The 14,870-nt window shown below is 39.2% G+C and overlaps 1 protein-coding gene across 2 annotated transcripts; it reads left to right on the top strand.

Moving 5' to 3' along the window:
- The first annotated feature begins 2,137 nt into the window (after positions 1-2,137).
- On the top strand, positions 2,138-13,198 carry LOC118922758 (myosin regulatory light polypeptide 9). 2 transcript variants are annotated; one of them, XM_036905853.2, is made up of 4 exons: positions 2,138-2,285; positions 10,613-10,811; positions 11,299-11,460; positions 12,704-13,198. In XM_036905853.2, exons 2-4 carry the CDS (start codon positions 10,628-10,630, stop codon positions 12,874-12,876), a joined length of 519 nt encoding a protein of 172 aa, XP_036761748.1. In that variant the 5' UTR covers positions 2,138-2,285; positions 10,613-10,627; the 3' UTR covers positions 12,877-13,198. The 2 variants fall into 2 exon arrangements, with proteins under 2 accessions (XP_036761748.1, XP_036761747.1); XM_036905852.2 differs by lacking the exon at positions 2,138-2,285 and adding an exon at positions 9,606-9,627.
- Positions 13,199-14,870: the final 1,672 nt, after the last annotated feature.

Below are 14,870 nucleotides of genomic sequence, written 5' to 3'. Positions count from 1 at the left end.
AGGAAAAAAGAACTCAGAATCAAAAGCTGTAATACACTTACAGGTGGCTAGCAAAGCAGGTATTTTCCCCAAGGCACTGCTTTCAGTGGAATTAAGCCTTGCTGGAAAGTGTGTCAGAGACAGACTTTCTTTTCCTATGAAGAACAAAGAAATGTCAACATTTGGGGTAAATATTCCCACTCCAAATTATTAACACTCTTATCAATAATTAGCATGCTCATCAGTCAACATAGCATAGGGGCCTCTGTGATTCCTGCCTCTCCTCTACCCCACAATATAACCTTGGGCAGGTTACTAACCTCTCAAAGCTTCAGGTTCTTCATTTGTAAAACGGAGGTGACAGTAACCACCTATAACTGAGAGATAATGTTAGTAAAACACTTTGCAGAGTGCCTAGCTTAATAATAATAATTTTATTCTATTATTATTAAAAGTATACATTGAAAAACTTCTCCCTAGCTCGTGTAAAATACAGGATATGGGTTGGTTTTCTTTCTGAAAGGGAGGACAGTAGTGGAAGACTCGAGCACTCTGTGGTGGCAGGCCACCACTCTGTGGAAGTACGTGTGCACTGCAGGATGCTCGCTCTGCTGCCCCAGCCAAACTCCAACAACAGGTTGGAGTCCTCCATCACTCAGCCACCAGGGGTTTCCGCTGTCACTTCCTAACACAGGCCATAAGCTGTCTTGCTCTGTGACCCCCACCTTTTGTGATGAGCCACTTAGGACCCCAGTTAAATCGATGGCTTCCCAGAACCTGCACTAGAAGATTCTGATTCAGTGGGCTGGAGACAGGGCATCCAATCATTTGTATTTTTAAATAGTACTCCCCGTGGTTCTTACTGTCAAGGGAATTTAGGAAGCTAATCATCTTTGTTTCAGTCATGCTACAGAATTAAGGCAGGTATTTATTTTTCAGTGACTTTACTGCACTTTGGGACATGGTTAATAGATGAAATGCTCCTGAGGTCCTCAAAGGTATAGCTTATTTATACTTAGAGTATATTATTCTGCAGCTTTTACCTTCCTTTTCAGCAGGGTTATACAAGCAAGAGCAGCTTTTACAGCAAGGACCACAAGGCAACCCCAAACTTCACAACTGCTCTGGCCACATGAGCCAAAGTAGGTACTGAACCTTAGCGCCAGGATGCTGATGGTCTATTATCGGATCCAAGTCACTCCTGTCACAGACTAGGTCAGACAGCTGAGGTGACCAGTACCTTAGTCCTCCTCACCAGATTTTGGGCAGAAATAGAATCAGGGAAGGCTTTTCTTTAACAAGATGCACTGTTAGAAGCTATCCTAAGCAAGGAGAGCTGAGAAAAAAATAGACCCCACTTTTTATTCCTTTTCTCACTAAGCCGCAAGTCTGCACTACCACGGAGGCGGGCGGCTCACTAAGATTTCCTAAGCTCTTGTGGCTGGTCGTCTTTCTTCCAAGTCAGATCCAGTCAGGCTCTCCTTGATAAGTAGGGCCAGAGGGGCTCCGGTGGAAAAAATAAGAGCAAACTTTTTTGAAAAGCTATTCAGCTCCTCACGGCCTTATGATATCCGTCAGGGCCAATGAGCTATCTCTTGGGACTTCACAGTGTTAGCCTCTGGGTGAAAGGAGAGGGACGCTGCAAAACAACCGGGCGCAGGTTTCCAGTCGCTTTCCCAAAGGCCCCCTCAAGCGTAGGCGTGCACCCTGGGAGCCCCGAGGCGGAGCTCCCGGGCGTGCTGGGAGTCACCCGCGCAGGCGCACGACGGCCCGGCAGCCAAGGCCCTGCGCTCCGGAGCCGGGCTGGGCCAGTCACGTGGGCCACGCAGCCCGCTCCGCGATTTCCCTACAAGGACTTGGGCTTAACGAGCCCCGCCCCTGGCCTTGCCTTGCCTTGGAATGTGCGGGGAGGAAATCCGCAGGACAGACTCACCCATTTGCCAATAGGAAGGGGGGAAGAGAAACTTACACTGCGAAAGAAGACATAGAAAAGACGGAAACTTAGTCATCGGACCCAACAAACCATCACACATTCTTCTATGTTCTGAGTGTTCCACTTTTTACTTCCTTTTTGTGCGCTCGGTCAAAGTCGAGTCCTTTGAGCACACTGGCCACTACCCCCTCTATCGCCTTTCCGTTAAGTCAGGCTCACTCAGCGGCCGAAAATGGGGACTAGGCTTCCTTCCGGTTTGCTGAGCGGAGCCGGAAGTGTTGGTTTGTAGTGGCTTGGGAGTAGAAGGGTGGTGGTAGCGGCAGGAAGGCAGCCAGGGGTTACTGAAGTGTTCGGATCCTCGCGGCTCTGCTGGGTGAGTGGAGCTCGCCGTCGGGCGCGGGAGCACATCGCGGGGGCTCGTCTCGGGGGCGGCCGCCGGCGGGAGCACACCTGGGCAGGTGTACCGGGAGGTAACCCGGTTCCAGCCCGAGGGCCCGCTCCCAGATTCGAGGGCTGCTGCCGGAAGTGGCCCAGGCGTGAACTTTTTTCCGTTGTCCAAACTTGGAGCTCAGGGAAGCATGGCTTAGCTCGCTGGCGCCGAACTGGGGCGACAGCCGGGCCGGCGAAACCCGAGACCCGCGGCTCTGACTCTGGGACTATGTTTAGTTTCTAACGTAAACTTGCCGGATTCAATAAAAGTTTGCGCAAAAACCGTAGCCTGGTGTCCTCCTGATGCAGCTCTTGTTGCGGCTGTGTGGCTACGTTTGGTAGGAATAACCAATTCAAATTAGCATGTATCCCTCAGCTCAGCATACTTTTCTAGTACTTAGAACTTTTTAAAAAAGTAACATTTGAACAAAGGGGGCTTTTAGCGTTTAGTCTGCAGCTTAAGAGAAACTCCAAACTACAACACCGTGTTTCTTTTGGGTGAAGACTGGATTAAATCAGTTTGCCCGAGTGTTTCCTTTTAAAGTAGTTGTTATATGAAAGCCTGTATTAGCTCTTCATAGAACTTTAGAACAGGCATAGGCGTTCAGTTGAGATTTTAACTTCAGTGAAAAAAGTTTTATATGTAAAGGTAAAGAAAGTGATTATTTCTTAAAATTATTTGTTTCATGTTTTGGAAGGCTTTCGATAAAAGTTATCCAGAGAAGCTTTCATTTTCAAAAGGCTTTACTGGCAAGTGAACCCTGACAACTAATTATCTTCGTAGAGTGCTAAGAGTAAGGACTTTTTTGGGTGTGGCAGTCTAAGGACTAATTCTACTTTCAACAGGAAGTTTGTGTAGGAATTGGCTTAGTTGGAACGGAAACACCAGCCTGGAACTGTACTTAAGAACTGTGATTGGCACCAAAAAAATGACATGTACTTAGCTTGGAAAAAAAAAAGTGCATTGATTAAATGAGGCTATAGGTTTCAGTCTGGATTTGAAAAGCAGACACTATATGCTATCACAGTAAGGACGTATTTTCTACGATGGGAGTTTTTCCTTAAAGAATGCAACTTGTACCCCCAGAATACTGTCAGTTTTGAGTATTGGTGCTGTAGAAAAAATCTAGATTATTTTACACTTACTACCATTTAAATGCTGGACCCTAGGATTCTAACTAGAGTAGTTCTCGGTATGGATTGATCCCACTTTATAAATGAAACCATAATATCTTTAGAGATTATGGAAAATGTTCTGGTTAGCCTTGGTATGTGGGCAAAGACTCTTTGAGTGTCTTTATTTTCTATTTCTCCCATCACTTAATCGAATTTAACATCTTACATAGTTTTTATCCCTCCTCTTATAACCCTGAACGCTTCTATTTTATCAAGCTAAAAAATAGAGTAAAATAAAACCACAAAGTCGTTGCCACTAACACTCCCATACCATAATTTGAAGCGAGATTATACTCATTTAAATTTGTAAATTTAATCTCCTTGGCCACCATTGATTGTTTCAGTCATTTTCTCATGCATCTGAAATCATTATATATTTTGTAGAAACCTGCTCTGCCAACCTCCTTGTTTTCAGGTTTCATACAACACATACCCTTTTACACCTAAGATTTTTCATTAAATGCTTCAGAAATAGATTCTAACTAATTTAGAAGTGAGGATCCTCGTAACTTGGAAATCTCAGGTGCCTACATGGCAACTTCCCATCCTAAATAAAGAATACTTACAGTGATGTATGAAATATTTTCAATTTTATTTTACCTTAGCTTTCTAAATTCTGTGAGAGTTGTGCATTTGTTGAGACTTGTCATATGAGGAGAGCTAGTCTCCCTTGTTTGGGGAAAGGAAAAATGGACAGCAAACTAGAATAAGCATAACAAGGAGGACAGTGATAATATAAGCGGTCCGTTCCTGGAATAATAGCACTGTTACTGATTTGGCTCCCTCTCCACCAATGTTTATTTAACCATATTTTTAGTTTGATAGGAAAAAATAACCACATTTTTCTTATTTTAAAACAACTGACTGAAGCAGAACTCCCTATTGCTGAAAGGCTCCAAGTTTCTGGTAGGAGATTAGCACATAGGTATGAATCCAACCTTGAAAAAGTAAAGTCCCAGGTAGTGACTTGCGCAACATTACCAGTTTTTGGTAGAATTAACTCAGTTAATTTAGTAGAATTAGGACTAACATCTGAGTCTCTTAACTCTTGTAGCTTCTGGGATTTTCAAGGTCTTTTTTTCCCCTCCCTCTCTGAATCTTTTTGAAACAAAAATATTTTTTGAACTCACAGTATTTGATAATCATATGCCACCTTTGAGTTATTTTTCATTATTGTCACATACTGTTTTAACTTGAGAGTCATACTTCAGGAGTGAAAATTATGACTCATTTTGTAAGTTGAACCAATCATCTTATTTCTTTATAGTAGCCCCCCCAACTATATTTTAAGCTCCTTGAAGATAGAACACTTGCCTTACATTTCTTAATTCTTAAATAGTATTCAATACCAGTGACATTTTATGTACATTAGTATAATTAACTAATCATATTAAAGGCTGATAATCAAGTAGTGAATGAGCTAAAAAAGTTCTATGTAAGCCCATTGTCAATGCTGACCAAAAGAAACCTTTATCACTTTAAAAAACTATTTTATAATGCATTTACAAACTTAGAGAATGGGTGATTAAAGACTGATAGGAAGTACTTGGAAATTAAAGTGTGTGTGTGTGTGTGTGTGTGTGTGTGTGTGTGTGTGTGTGTGTGTGTGTGTGTGTGTGTGTGTGTGTGTGTGTAAAACGAGTGTGTGTGTGTGTGTAAAACGAGTGTGTGTGTGTAAAACTTTATAACCTGAACTAAGCATTTTTAAATGTTACCTACAGGATCCCCACTAAATTTAGTATTATAAGATTTGCAGATTCAAAAATGTTGTGTCAACCATTTGACCTATAATTCTCCTCAGTTTCTTTGTTTTTAAAATAATTGACATCCCCGTATCATTAGAAGAAGACAGTGTTGTCAAACAAAACAGACTTTTTTTTTTTGTAGATAATTATTTTTTATTGAAGGGTAGTTGACGCACAGTATTACATTACATTAGTTTCAGGTGTACAACACAGTGATTCAACATTTATATACATAATAATTCTAGTTACCAGCTATCACCATACCAAGTTGTTACCATATTTTGACTATATTCCTTATGCTATACATTACATCCCGGTTACTTATTTATTTTACAATTGTAAGTGTGTACTTTTTTTGTTGTTGTTGTTGTTGTTGTGAGGGCATCTCTCATATTTATTGATCAAAGGGTTGTTAACAACAATAAAATTCTGTATAGGGGAGTCAATGCTCAATGCACAATCATCAATCCACCCCAAGCCTAATTTTCGTCAGTCTCCAATCTTCTGAAGCATAACGAACAAGTTCTTACATGGAGAACAAATTCTTACATATTGAATAAGTTACATGGTGAGCAGTACAAGGACAGTCATCACAGAAACTTTTGGTTTTGCTCATGCATTATGAACTATAAACAGTTCAAATATGAATACTCATTTGATTTTTATACTTGATTTATATGTGGATACCACATTTCTCTCTTTATTATTATTATTTTTAATAAAATACTGAAGTGGTAAGTAGATACAAGATAAAGGTAGAAAACATAGTTTAGTGTTGTAAGAGAGCAAATGTAGATGATCAGGTGTGTGCCTGTAGACTATGTGTTAATCCAAGCTAGACAAGGGCAATAAAACATCCACGTATGCAGAAGATTTCTCTCAGAACAGGGGGGGTGAGGTTCTAAGCCTCACCTCTGTTGATCCCCAATTTCTCACCTGATGACCCCCCTGTGACTGTGCCTGTCTTAGGTTGTTCCTCCCTTGAATCTTACCCGTCTCTGGCCAACCAGTCATCTTCTGGGGCCATACAGGGAAATGTAAAGTTGGTGAGTGAGAGAGAAGCCTTATTGTTTGAAAAGGTTAGCTTTTTACTTCTTTGCATATTTATGCCCTGTGGCTTCTATGCCCAGCATTTGTCTTGAGGTATCTTTACCACTTGGAAGAACTATGATACTCGGTAAATTTGATATGAGGCACAAATTCTATTTAAGGGTTGTAATTAGGAAGGAAGAAGAAAAGCTATAGAAGTAGCAGGCAGCAGAAAACATGGGAAGATTGATTACTTCTTTGACATACCTTCTTGTAGAGTAACTTCAGCATGTATAGGTTTTAAACTACTAATTAAATTGTGCACACACATTAACATAATAGGAGTATAGTTACATAACCAAAGCATACCTGTAATTACCAGCCATCTCCAGGGAAACCAAGAAAACCAATTAGGCACCTTAGGCATTTGTGAAAACTTATCTATGATATGGTGGATATTGTCCAACTGAACTTGAACAGTCTGAGAGAAATCAGACAAATTAAAACAACCCATTCCTGGGGACTGTTCACATCCCATATGTTCTTTTAACAGTAAGTAGTCTGTAGTTGCAAGATTTTGGAGCGCTACAATTTGCACTTCTCCTAATTCTTGGTTGAGTCCCAACAGTATAGATCCAGTCAAATTTGTTGTTTTACTGTATGCACAGGCCAGCTTAGATATCTCCTTCTTCATTCCCATGGCAAGTCCAGGAACTGGTGGGATGAGTGCATCTACACCTGTAGCAGTGCGTGGATCTTTGTTGGGGTTTTCTGATGATCATCTTTTGGCATGAGTCTTCCAGAGAGTGCTGATGTTGGAAGTTCTTTTTCATATAGTATCTTAGTTCATTTTCAGGGTAGCCCAGTTAGGCTTTGATCCTCTGTATAAACACAAACAGACCCTTTGCCTACACTTTTATATGCCCTTCATGCCCTTCTGTAGAACTCATTGGAGGTCACCACACAGGAACTGCTTTTTTTTTTTTTTATCATTAATCTACACTTACATAACGAATATTATGTTTACTAGGCTCTCCCCTATACCAGGTCCCCCATATAAACCCCTTTACAGTCACTGTCCATCAGCATAGCAAAATGTTGTAGAATCACTACTTGTCTTCTCTGTGTTGTACAGCCCTCCCCTTTCTCCTACCCCCCCATGCATGCTAATCTTAAAATCCCCCTTCTTTTTCCCCCCTGCTTATCCCTCCCTACCCACCCATCCTCCCCAGTCCCTTTCCCTTTGGTACCTGTTAGTCCATTCTTGAGTTCTGTAATTCTGCTGCTGTTTTGTTCCTTCAGTTTTTCCTTTGTTCTTATATTCCACAGATGAGTGAAATCATTTGGTATTTCTCTTTCTCCGCTTGGCTTGTTTCACTGAGCATAATACCCTCCAGCTCCATCCATGTTGCTGCAAATGGTAGGATTTGCCCTTTTCTTATGGCTGAGTAGTATTCCATTGTGTATATGTACCACATCTTCTTTATCCATTCATCTATTGATGGACATTTAGGTTGCTTCCAATTCTTGGCTATTGTAAATAGTGCTGCCATAAACATAGGGGTGCATTGGTCTTTCTCAAACTTGATTGCTGCATTCTTAGGGTAAATTCCTAGGAGTGCAATTCCTGGGTCAAATGGTAAGTCTGTTTTGAGCATTTTGATGTACCTCCATACTGCTTTCCACAATGGTTGAACTAACTTACATTCCCACCAGCAGTGTAGGAGGGTTCCCCTTTCTCCACAGCCTCGCCAACATTTGTTGTTGTTTGTCTTTTGGATGGCAGCCATCCTTACTGGTGTGAGCTGATACCTCATTGTAGTTTTAATTTGCTTTTCTCTGATAATTAGCGATGTGGAGCATCTTCTCATGTGTCTGTTGGCCATCTGTATTTCTTTTTTGGAGAACTGTCTGTTCAGTTCCGCTGCCCATTTTTTACTGGGTTATTTGTTTTTTGTTTGTTGAGGCATGTGAGCTCTTTATATATTTTGGACGTCAAGCCTTTATCGGATGTGTCATTTTCAAATATATTCTCCCATACTGTAGGGTTCCTTTTTGTTCTATTGATGCTGTCTTTTGCTGTACAGATGCTTTTCAGCTTAATATAGTCCCACTTGTTCATTTTTGCTGTTGTTTTCCTTGCCCAGGGAGATATGTTCAAGAAGAGGTCACTCATGTTTATGTCTAAGAGGTTTTTGCCTATGTCTTCTTCCAAGAGTTTAATGGTTTCATGACTTACATTCAGGTCTTTGATCCATTTTGAGTTTACTTTTGTATATGGGGTTAGACAATGGTGCAGTTTCATTCTCCTACATGTAGCTCTCCAGTTTTGCCAGCACCATCTGCTGAAGAGACTGTCATTTCACCATTGTATATCCATGGCTCCTTTATCAAATATTAATTGACCATATATGTCTGGGTTAATGTCTGGATTCTCTAGTCTCAAAGCAGACTATTTTTAAAGACATGCTTGTTTTGCAAAGACATGGCATGCCTAAAATATTAAGAAATATGGACTGGTAAACACTCATCGGGTCACAATCACTCACACCAAGTCCTTGAGTACCTTTAAGAGATGGAGGAATAATATAATCCGTAATTCCTTGTAGCTTTTAAAACTACATTTGGAATAGAGGGGGAAATTACAGCTCTATGTAATTTAGATAGTAATGGGGGACTTAATGTCCCCAAAATGTATTACAGAATGAAAATACGCATTTGAGAATGGTTTAGAGAAATTACAAAAGGCAGCCTGCTAAAGGATGATTAAAGGAAACTAGGAAATTAGAGAGGATTTTGTCATAACTTCTGTGTTACTTACACTACTAATATCCTTAGTTCAGATATTCCTTAGGGTATAGCTTAACAGTGGTACTAGCCAGTGTATCGCCAAGAAGTGCTATATTAGATGGACTGGAATTCGTGACTCCTTTGTGGAAATTCCTTCTAAAATCTGAGAACAGATTTAGCTATCAGAGCTTTTCAAATTATTTCCGTAATTGAGTTTGCTGTGGGTAAAATGGTATAATCAAGGAAAGAGAGAGCTTTTTAAACTCATAGGAAGCACTGTATTCTAAGGTCACTTTGCAGTGCTGAGATCTAGGTAGTACTTCATTCTTTGCAGTCCACAACTTATTTTTAGAGCAAGGGCATAGTGTTTTGCTACATCATAGCTAAATGTTGTTTTCAGAACGTAAGCTTTAAAATTGTTATCCTGGTCAGAGAGTGAAATCAGTAGTGCCTATTTTAGACCTGCTTGGAAGAATATAACTGAATACAGTATCTTACTTAGTTTTACTGCTTAGAGGTTGCAGATTGTGTCAACTCTGAAGGATGGTATGGTAAAATTTTATTATCTGCTAACTATGGGATTTTTAACTTCAGAGTTTTATAGTCTTTTAAAGATTTGTGTTGAAAGGAAAATTGCCTTTTCATTTTAGGTAGGATTAGACATTCTTTTTATTTTTAATTTAAGTTTTACTGGAATAAATTTAGATTAGAGAGCAAAGGTAGTTTCTATAGCTTTAAAAACTGTTGTGCTGACTTTTGTCTAGAACACCTAGTCACTTTACGTGATTTAGCTTGGCTCTGTGCAGTAAATTGGTTTGGATAGAATGGAAATAGCCTTAATATGTAATTGTAGGTGGATTAACTTCAGAGTTTTCTACACGCTTCAGTTAGCCTTTCAACAATATCTTTCTTGAACTATTTCAGTTCCAAAAGTGAGGGTACAGTAAGAATCCTAGTTGACAAGTAGAAGAATGATATTTGACAATAAAGGTTAGGAGATGAAGACCTGTTCCATCAGTTAGGCCTTCTTCCTACTTTCTGCCCACCTGAGAATCGGACAGCTAATTTAGGCTAGGGCTGCAGGGTAGACCTGTTGAAGATGAATTAGTATCCCTCAGCACTTCCATAGCACTACAGTATAGAACTAGGACTGTTCCCCAGGGTACCTGTTTTTTGTTCTCTTGTTTTCTATACTGTTATGAAACCAGTAGATTTGATTATTGGCCCTTATTAGGGTATACAGCAGTTGATATGCTCTGAGCTTCAATGAAGCATTGGTTGTAGTTTGGGATTTGAAGTGATGAACTGTTTATTAATCATTGCAACTACTGTGGATGCGTGAACTCAAAGCATGAATCTGGTTTTTGTAACCTGATTCTGTAATAGTATTGATCAGTTGAGAGATTGTTGTCAGCTATTCCTGCTGAATAGTTTTAGACACATCTCTAAATAGCTCAAACATATCAGGAAGGCTGATTAGGTTTACTCTTTGTTAATCTTTTGTTTTCCTCATATTTCCCTTCCTAATTAGGATTTAACTGCCACCATGTCGAGCAAAAGAGCAAAGACCAAGACCACCAAGAAGCGCCCCCAGCGCGCAACGTCCAATGTGTTCGCCATGTTCGACCAGTCACAGATCCAGGAGTTCAAAGAGGCCTTCAACATGATCGATCAGAACAGAGATGGTTTCATTGACAAGGAAGACTTGCATGACATGCTTGCCTCCTTGGGTAACAATCAGTTTTAGTATTAATATATTAGAATTTCTGTAACTCCTTTTGTATTAATTTCTCAAGTGTTAAAGCACTGTGAAGCCAATTTAATGATACAATTTTCTAAGATTCAAAGTCTGGGGCAAGGTTTCCCAAAATGTAGTCCTTGGACCACCTGCAGATTTCTGGCCAGGGCTAAGGATTGGGCTAGGGCCCAGCCATGTGTGGCAGGGAGTGAGTGAGTGAGTGAGTGAGTGAGTGAGTGAGGAGTGAGTGAGTAGTGAGGAAGGGAGGAAGGAGTGAGTAAATGAGTTCAAACACTGATCTTATCAGAGCAGTATTCTTGACATCTCAGTGGAATGTTTTTTCCAAATAGTTTTGGTGTCATGAATACAAACAGCAAACTGTGTAAATGATAATCTTTCTTGTCAAAATGTTTACTATGATTGAATGGTTGGTGCATTTTGTGATATAATTAAAATTATGATCCTATGTTTTTCCTTAGGGAAAAATCCAACTGATGAGTATCTGGATGCCATGATGAATGAGGCTCCAGGGCCCATAAATTTCACCATGTTCCTCACGATGTTTGGTGAGAAGTTAAATGGCACAGACCCAGAGGATGTCATTAGAAATGCTTTTGCTTGCTTTGATGAGGAAGCAACCGGTAGGTCTGAGGAAACTTTAATTACCAAATGATTTAATTTTTAGTAATAGTAATAAAATAAATAACTTGAAATATGACAACATAATACCCACAGATTTATACCATACCTGCGTTTTGCAGGGTTCTTCCGTGGCATGTTAATCATTCACTACTGCCTTTGTCCTTAAATACTTAATGTACAGTTTAATAGGTATATTTGAAACTTTAGGAAACTTAAATTTTACTCCTTTACCAGAACTAATGCCACAGTAGTTAGGCCTCAGTAAATATGTTGAATGAGTAAACTGTTATCAGAGCAATCTTGGATGAAGTATAAATTGCTGTAGGCTGTGACATGAGTACAGCTGTGTTTATCACATGGTTTAAATCTGGAATCTTACCTTTCACTGTGGAATCAGGCTCCCTGCTTTCATATTCCTGTTTTGCATAATAGCTGTGTGATTTTGGGAAAATTACTTAACTTCCCTACATGTCTGTTTTCTTGTTTGTAAAATGAGAAATACTATCTACCTCATAAGATTGTTGTGAAGATCAAATGAGGAAATGAGATAATTTATATAAAGAGCTTAGCATAATGCTTGGTGCTTTGGCAGAAGTTCATGTAAGAGAAAACATAAGGGGGTAACTCACATTGCAAGTGTTTTGAGAAGGAAGGCATGCTTTACATATTGCTTGGACTAGTTGAAACTCTCCAGGCAGTCTGGTGTTGGAAGCCTAGTTCCCCACTCTGGCTTTCAAGGCTCGCTCTCCACAGTGTGGCCTCATTTTGCCTACTCAAGTGTAATATCCATAATTCTTGTGTCATCCTCCTAACCTCCTTCTAGGCTTCTCTGTACATTTTTATCCTAACTTACCTGCACCATATCTGCCTATGTGCCTCCATCATCATACCACCACCTCTTTCCTCTTAAAATTGAAACACAACGGTTATTTCTGGATGGTGTAGAGTAGGGGAGGGACAGGCAGAGGAAATATACTTCTTTTCTCTTAAAGATAATTCTGCATTGATTGACGTTTTTACATTGAGCAGGTGTTACTTTTTTAATCTGAAGGAATAAAACCATAAAAAAGGAAAATGTCTTCCCCATTCTTCAAACTTATCTCAATGTGGAGATCCCATGTTTCATATACTTGCATGTTTATAGTTCTTAAGATACAGAGTTTGCTTAGTCAAGTGTAGGTGTTCCTTGTGATTAATGCTCAGAGTATTATACATTCTGATCCCCAGTTCTTTATTCTTTAGGCACTATTCAGGAAGACTACCTGAGGGAGCTGCTGACAACAATGGGAGATCGGTTTACGGACGAGGAAGTGGATGAGCTGTACAGAGAAGCACCTATTGACAAGAAGGGCAATTTTAATTACATTGAGTTCACACGCATCCTTAAACATGGAGCAAAAGACAAAGATGACTGAAAGAACTTCAGATTCCAGCCAAACGTTCTTTGTTGCCACTTTGGGTATTTTGAGACTTTCTCTTAGAGCCTCTTGCATGCCCTTTGCTTTATAGCTTTTGCTTTTCTTGTATTGTATTTATTCTCAGCCATTTTGGGCACATGCATCTCTGTAATCAGACTGGAAATGGGACTTTCTGTCATTTTTAAATAGAAAATAGGTCAGTTTAACTTACCAGCCCCTCCCAAAATACCTGCAATCTACACAGAGTCAATATATTTTTTCAGAGAAAGTTACTCATTTAATTTTTTCTGAACCATAATTAAACTTTATGATAAAACAATCGTTTAAAACTTTTTATTTACCAAAATTGGCTTGTGTTTTAGCTGCCTCTTCTAAAGGCAGATGAGGCAAATCCTAGAAAATGATATGGTTGTGACTTCTCTACTCGTCCCAGTTTTCCTAACAATCCTGTCTCCTTTGTTTTTCATTCCTCCCTCTCCCCAAAAAATCCAATTTTAACTGCCTTAATCAGGTTTCCTACACTTCATCTTCCAATTTTAAAAATAATTTCCTATAGGACTTACATATACATGATAGCTTTGGTATTTCTAAATCCTTAAATTTAACATACTTATCAACATACCTCATCTGTTCTAAGCATTTGTAGGTCACTTCATGTCATTTAAAATTAGACCAGGACACTGAGTATAATTTTAATTTGTCCTAATTTTTAAAATTACTTAAGCCCCAAGGATTCTGTGGAATGCTTCTACCAAAAAAAACCTAGATTTTTTTTTGTATTGTATTTCAAAGTGTTGGAAATACAACACAGTATTTTTTGGTTTATGTAGTTTTTTAAATACAACAACTCTGTTAAATACCATGTTTGTTTATGCAGAGATTCACCATGAGTCCATGTGTGAATTTTGGACATTCCTGATCTGCCCACAGTCAAAACAGCTGAAGCTACATGCCTAGGAAAGTGATATCATTATTTTAATCCTAAAAATAACTTCTGCTGTTCGTAGAAATGCAGGATCATTTCAGAGTTAATCAGGAAGTGGGAGACAGTGTCATTTACTTCAGGCTTCAAAAGTCTGGCTCAGAGATTCATGAGTTTAAGAAAGGTCTTGAAATATTGGGGAATAAAGTTGGTTGAAGAGAGTTGACAATTAGCCTACAAAGATGAGTAATTGACAATTACTCTAATAACTTAATGTTTCCTGCTACTATTAACAAAACTATACTTGGACAAAACCATTACCTCATTCACTAAACAATTACTAAGTGCCTTCAAGGCAGCAGACCTTTGCACTCAATGTGATAGGTGAGCTGGTTGCTTTATCCACGTGCAGCCAGCTTTATAGAACCAGGAGTAGGGCTAGTAAGAAGACTGGTTTTGCCTCTTCAAGATTAGAGTCTTAGCACCTACCTTAACTCTTTGCCTTTTATGTGTTCCTGAATTTCATTCAGTGGTTTAAGCCAAGTACTTTATAGCCCTAATGTTAAAATCTTATTTGTTGCTTTGAATTTCCATTTCAACCGGGAAAAAAAATCATTTCTGCTTTGTTAACAAATTTTCAATGAAGAACAAATAACATTGTTTTCACTGCAGGAAAAAAGTTGTTTCATCTACTAAAGTTACCTCAGGTAGTATCCCCATTTCCATTTCTGCTCAAAAACCAGTCTTTCATTTCCCCTGAATGAAATGTCTCCTAATTTAGAAATAACATTCTCTACAAAGTAACTAGGCTTTGCTTAAGCAAAGATGACTGCCAATAAAAAGTAAAGCATCTAAATGTTGTTCAAGTAATTGTACATTAACGATATCAAAAAAAAAGTAAAGCATCTATTTCAACAGTGGATTTGACTGAAAAAAAGTCTCCTTGATGAAAGTAATACTTGAAACAAACCATTTAACAAAAGTTTGATGAAACCAACCCAGTATGGGCAGCATCCTTAAATATCTGCTTAAGATTATGCTGTCATTTGGACTCCAAGGGCCCAGATTT

This window comes from Manis pentadactyla, chromosome 6, assembly GCF_030020395.1.
Source record: "Manis pentadactyla isolate mManPen7 chromosome 6, mManPen7.hap1, whole genome shotgun sequence".
Classification (NCBI taxonomy): Eukaryota; Metazoa; Chordata; class Mammalia; order Pholidota; family Manidae; genus Manis; species Manis pentadactyla.
The sequence above is the reverse complement of the archived record's forward strand: the minus strand, read 5'-3'. Positions and strand labels throughout refer to the sequence as shown.

Coding starts and splice junctions, on each gene's coding strand:
- LOC118922758 (XM_036905852.2), top strand. Junction 10,812..11,298: donor TGACATGCTTGCCTCCTTGG/GTAACAATCAGT, acceptor GTTTTTCCTTAG/GGAAAAATCCAACTGATGAG. Junction 11,461..12,703: donor CTTTGATGAGGAAGCAACCG/GTAGGTCTGAGG, acceptor TTTATTCTTTAG/GCACTATTCAGGAAGACTAC.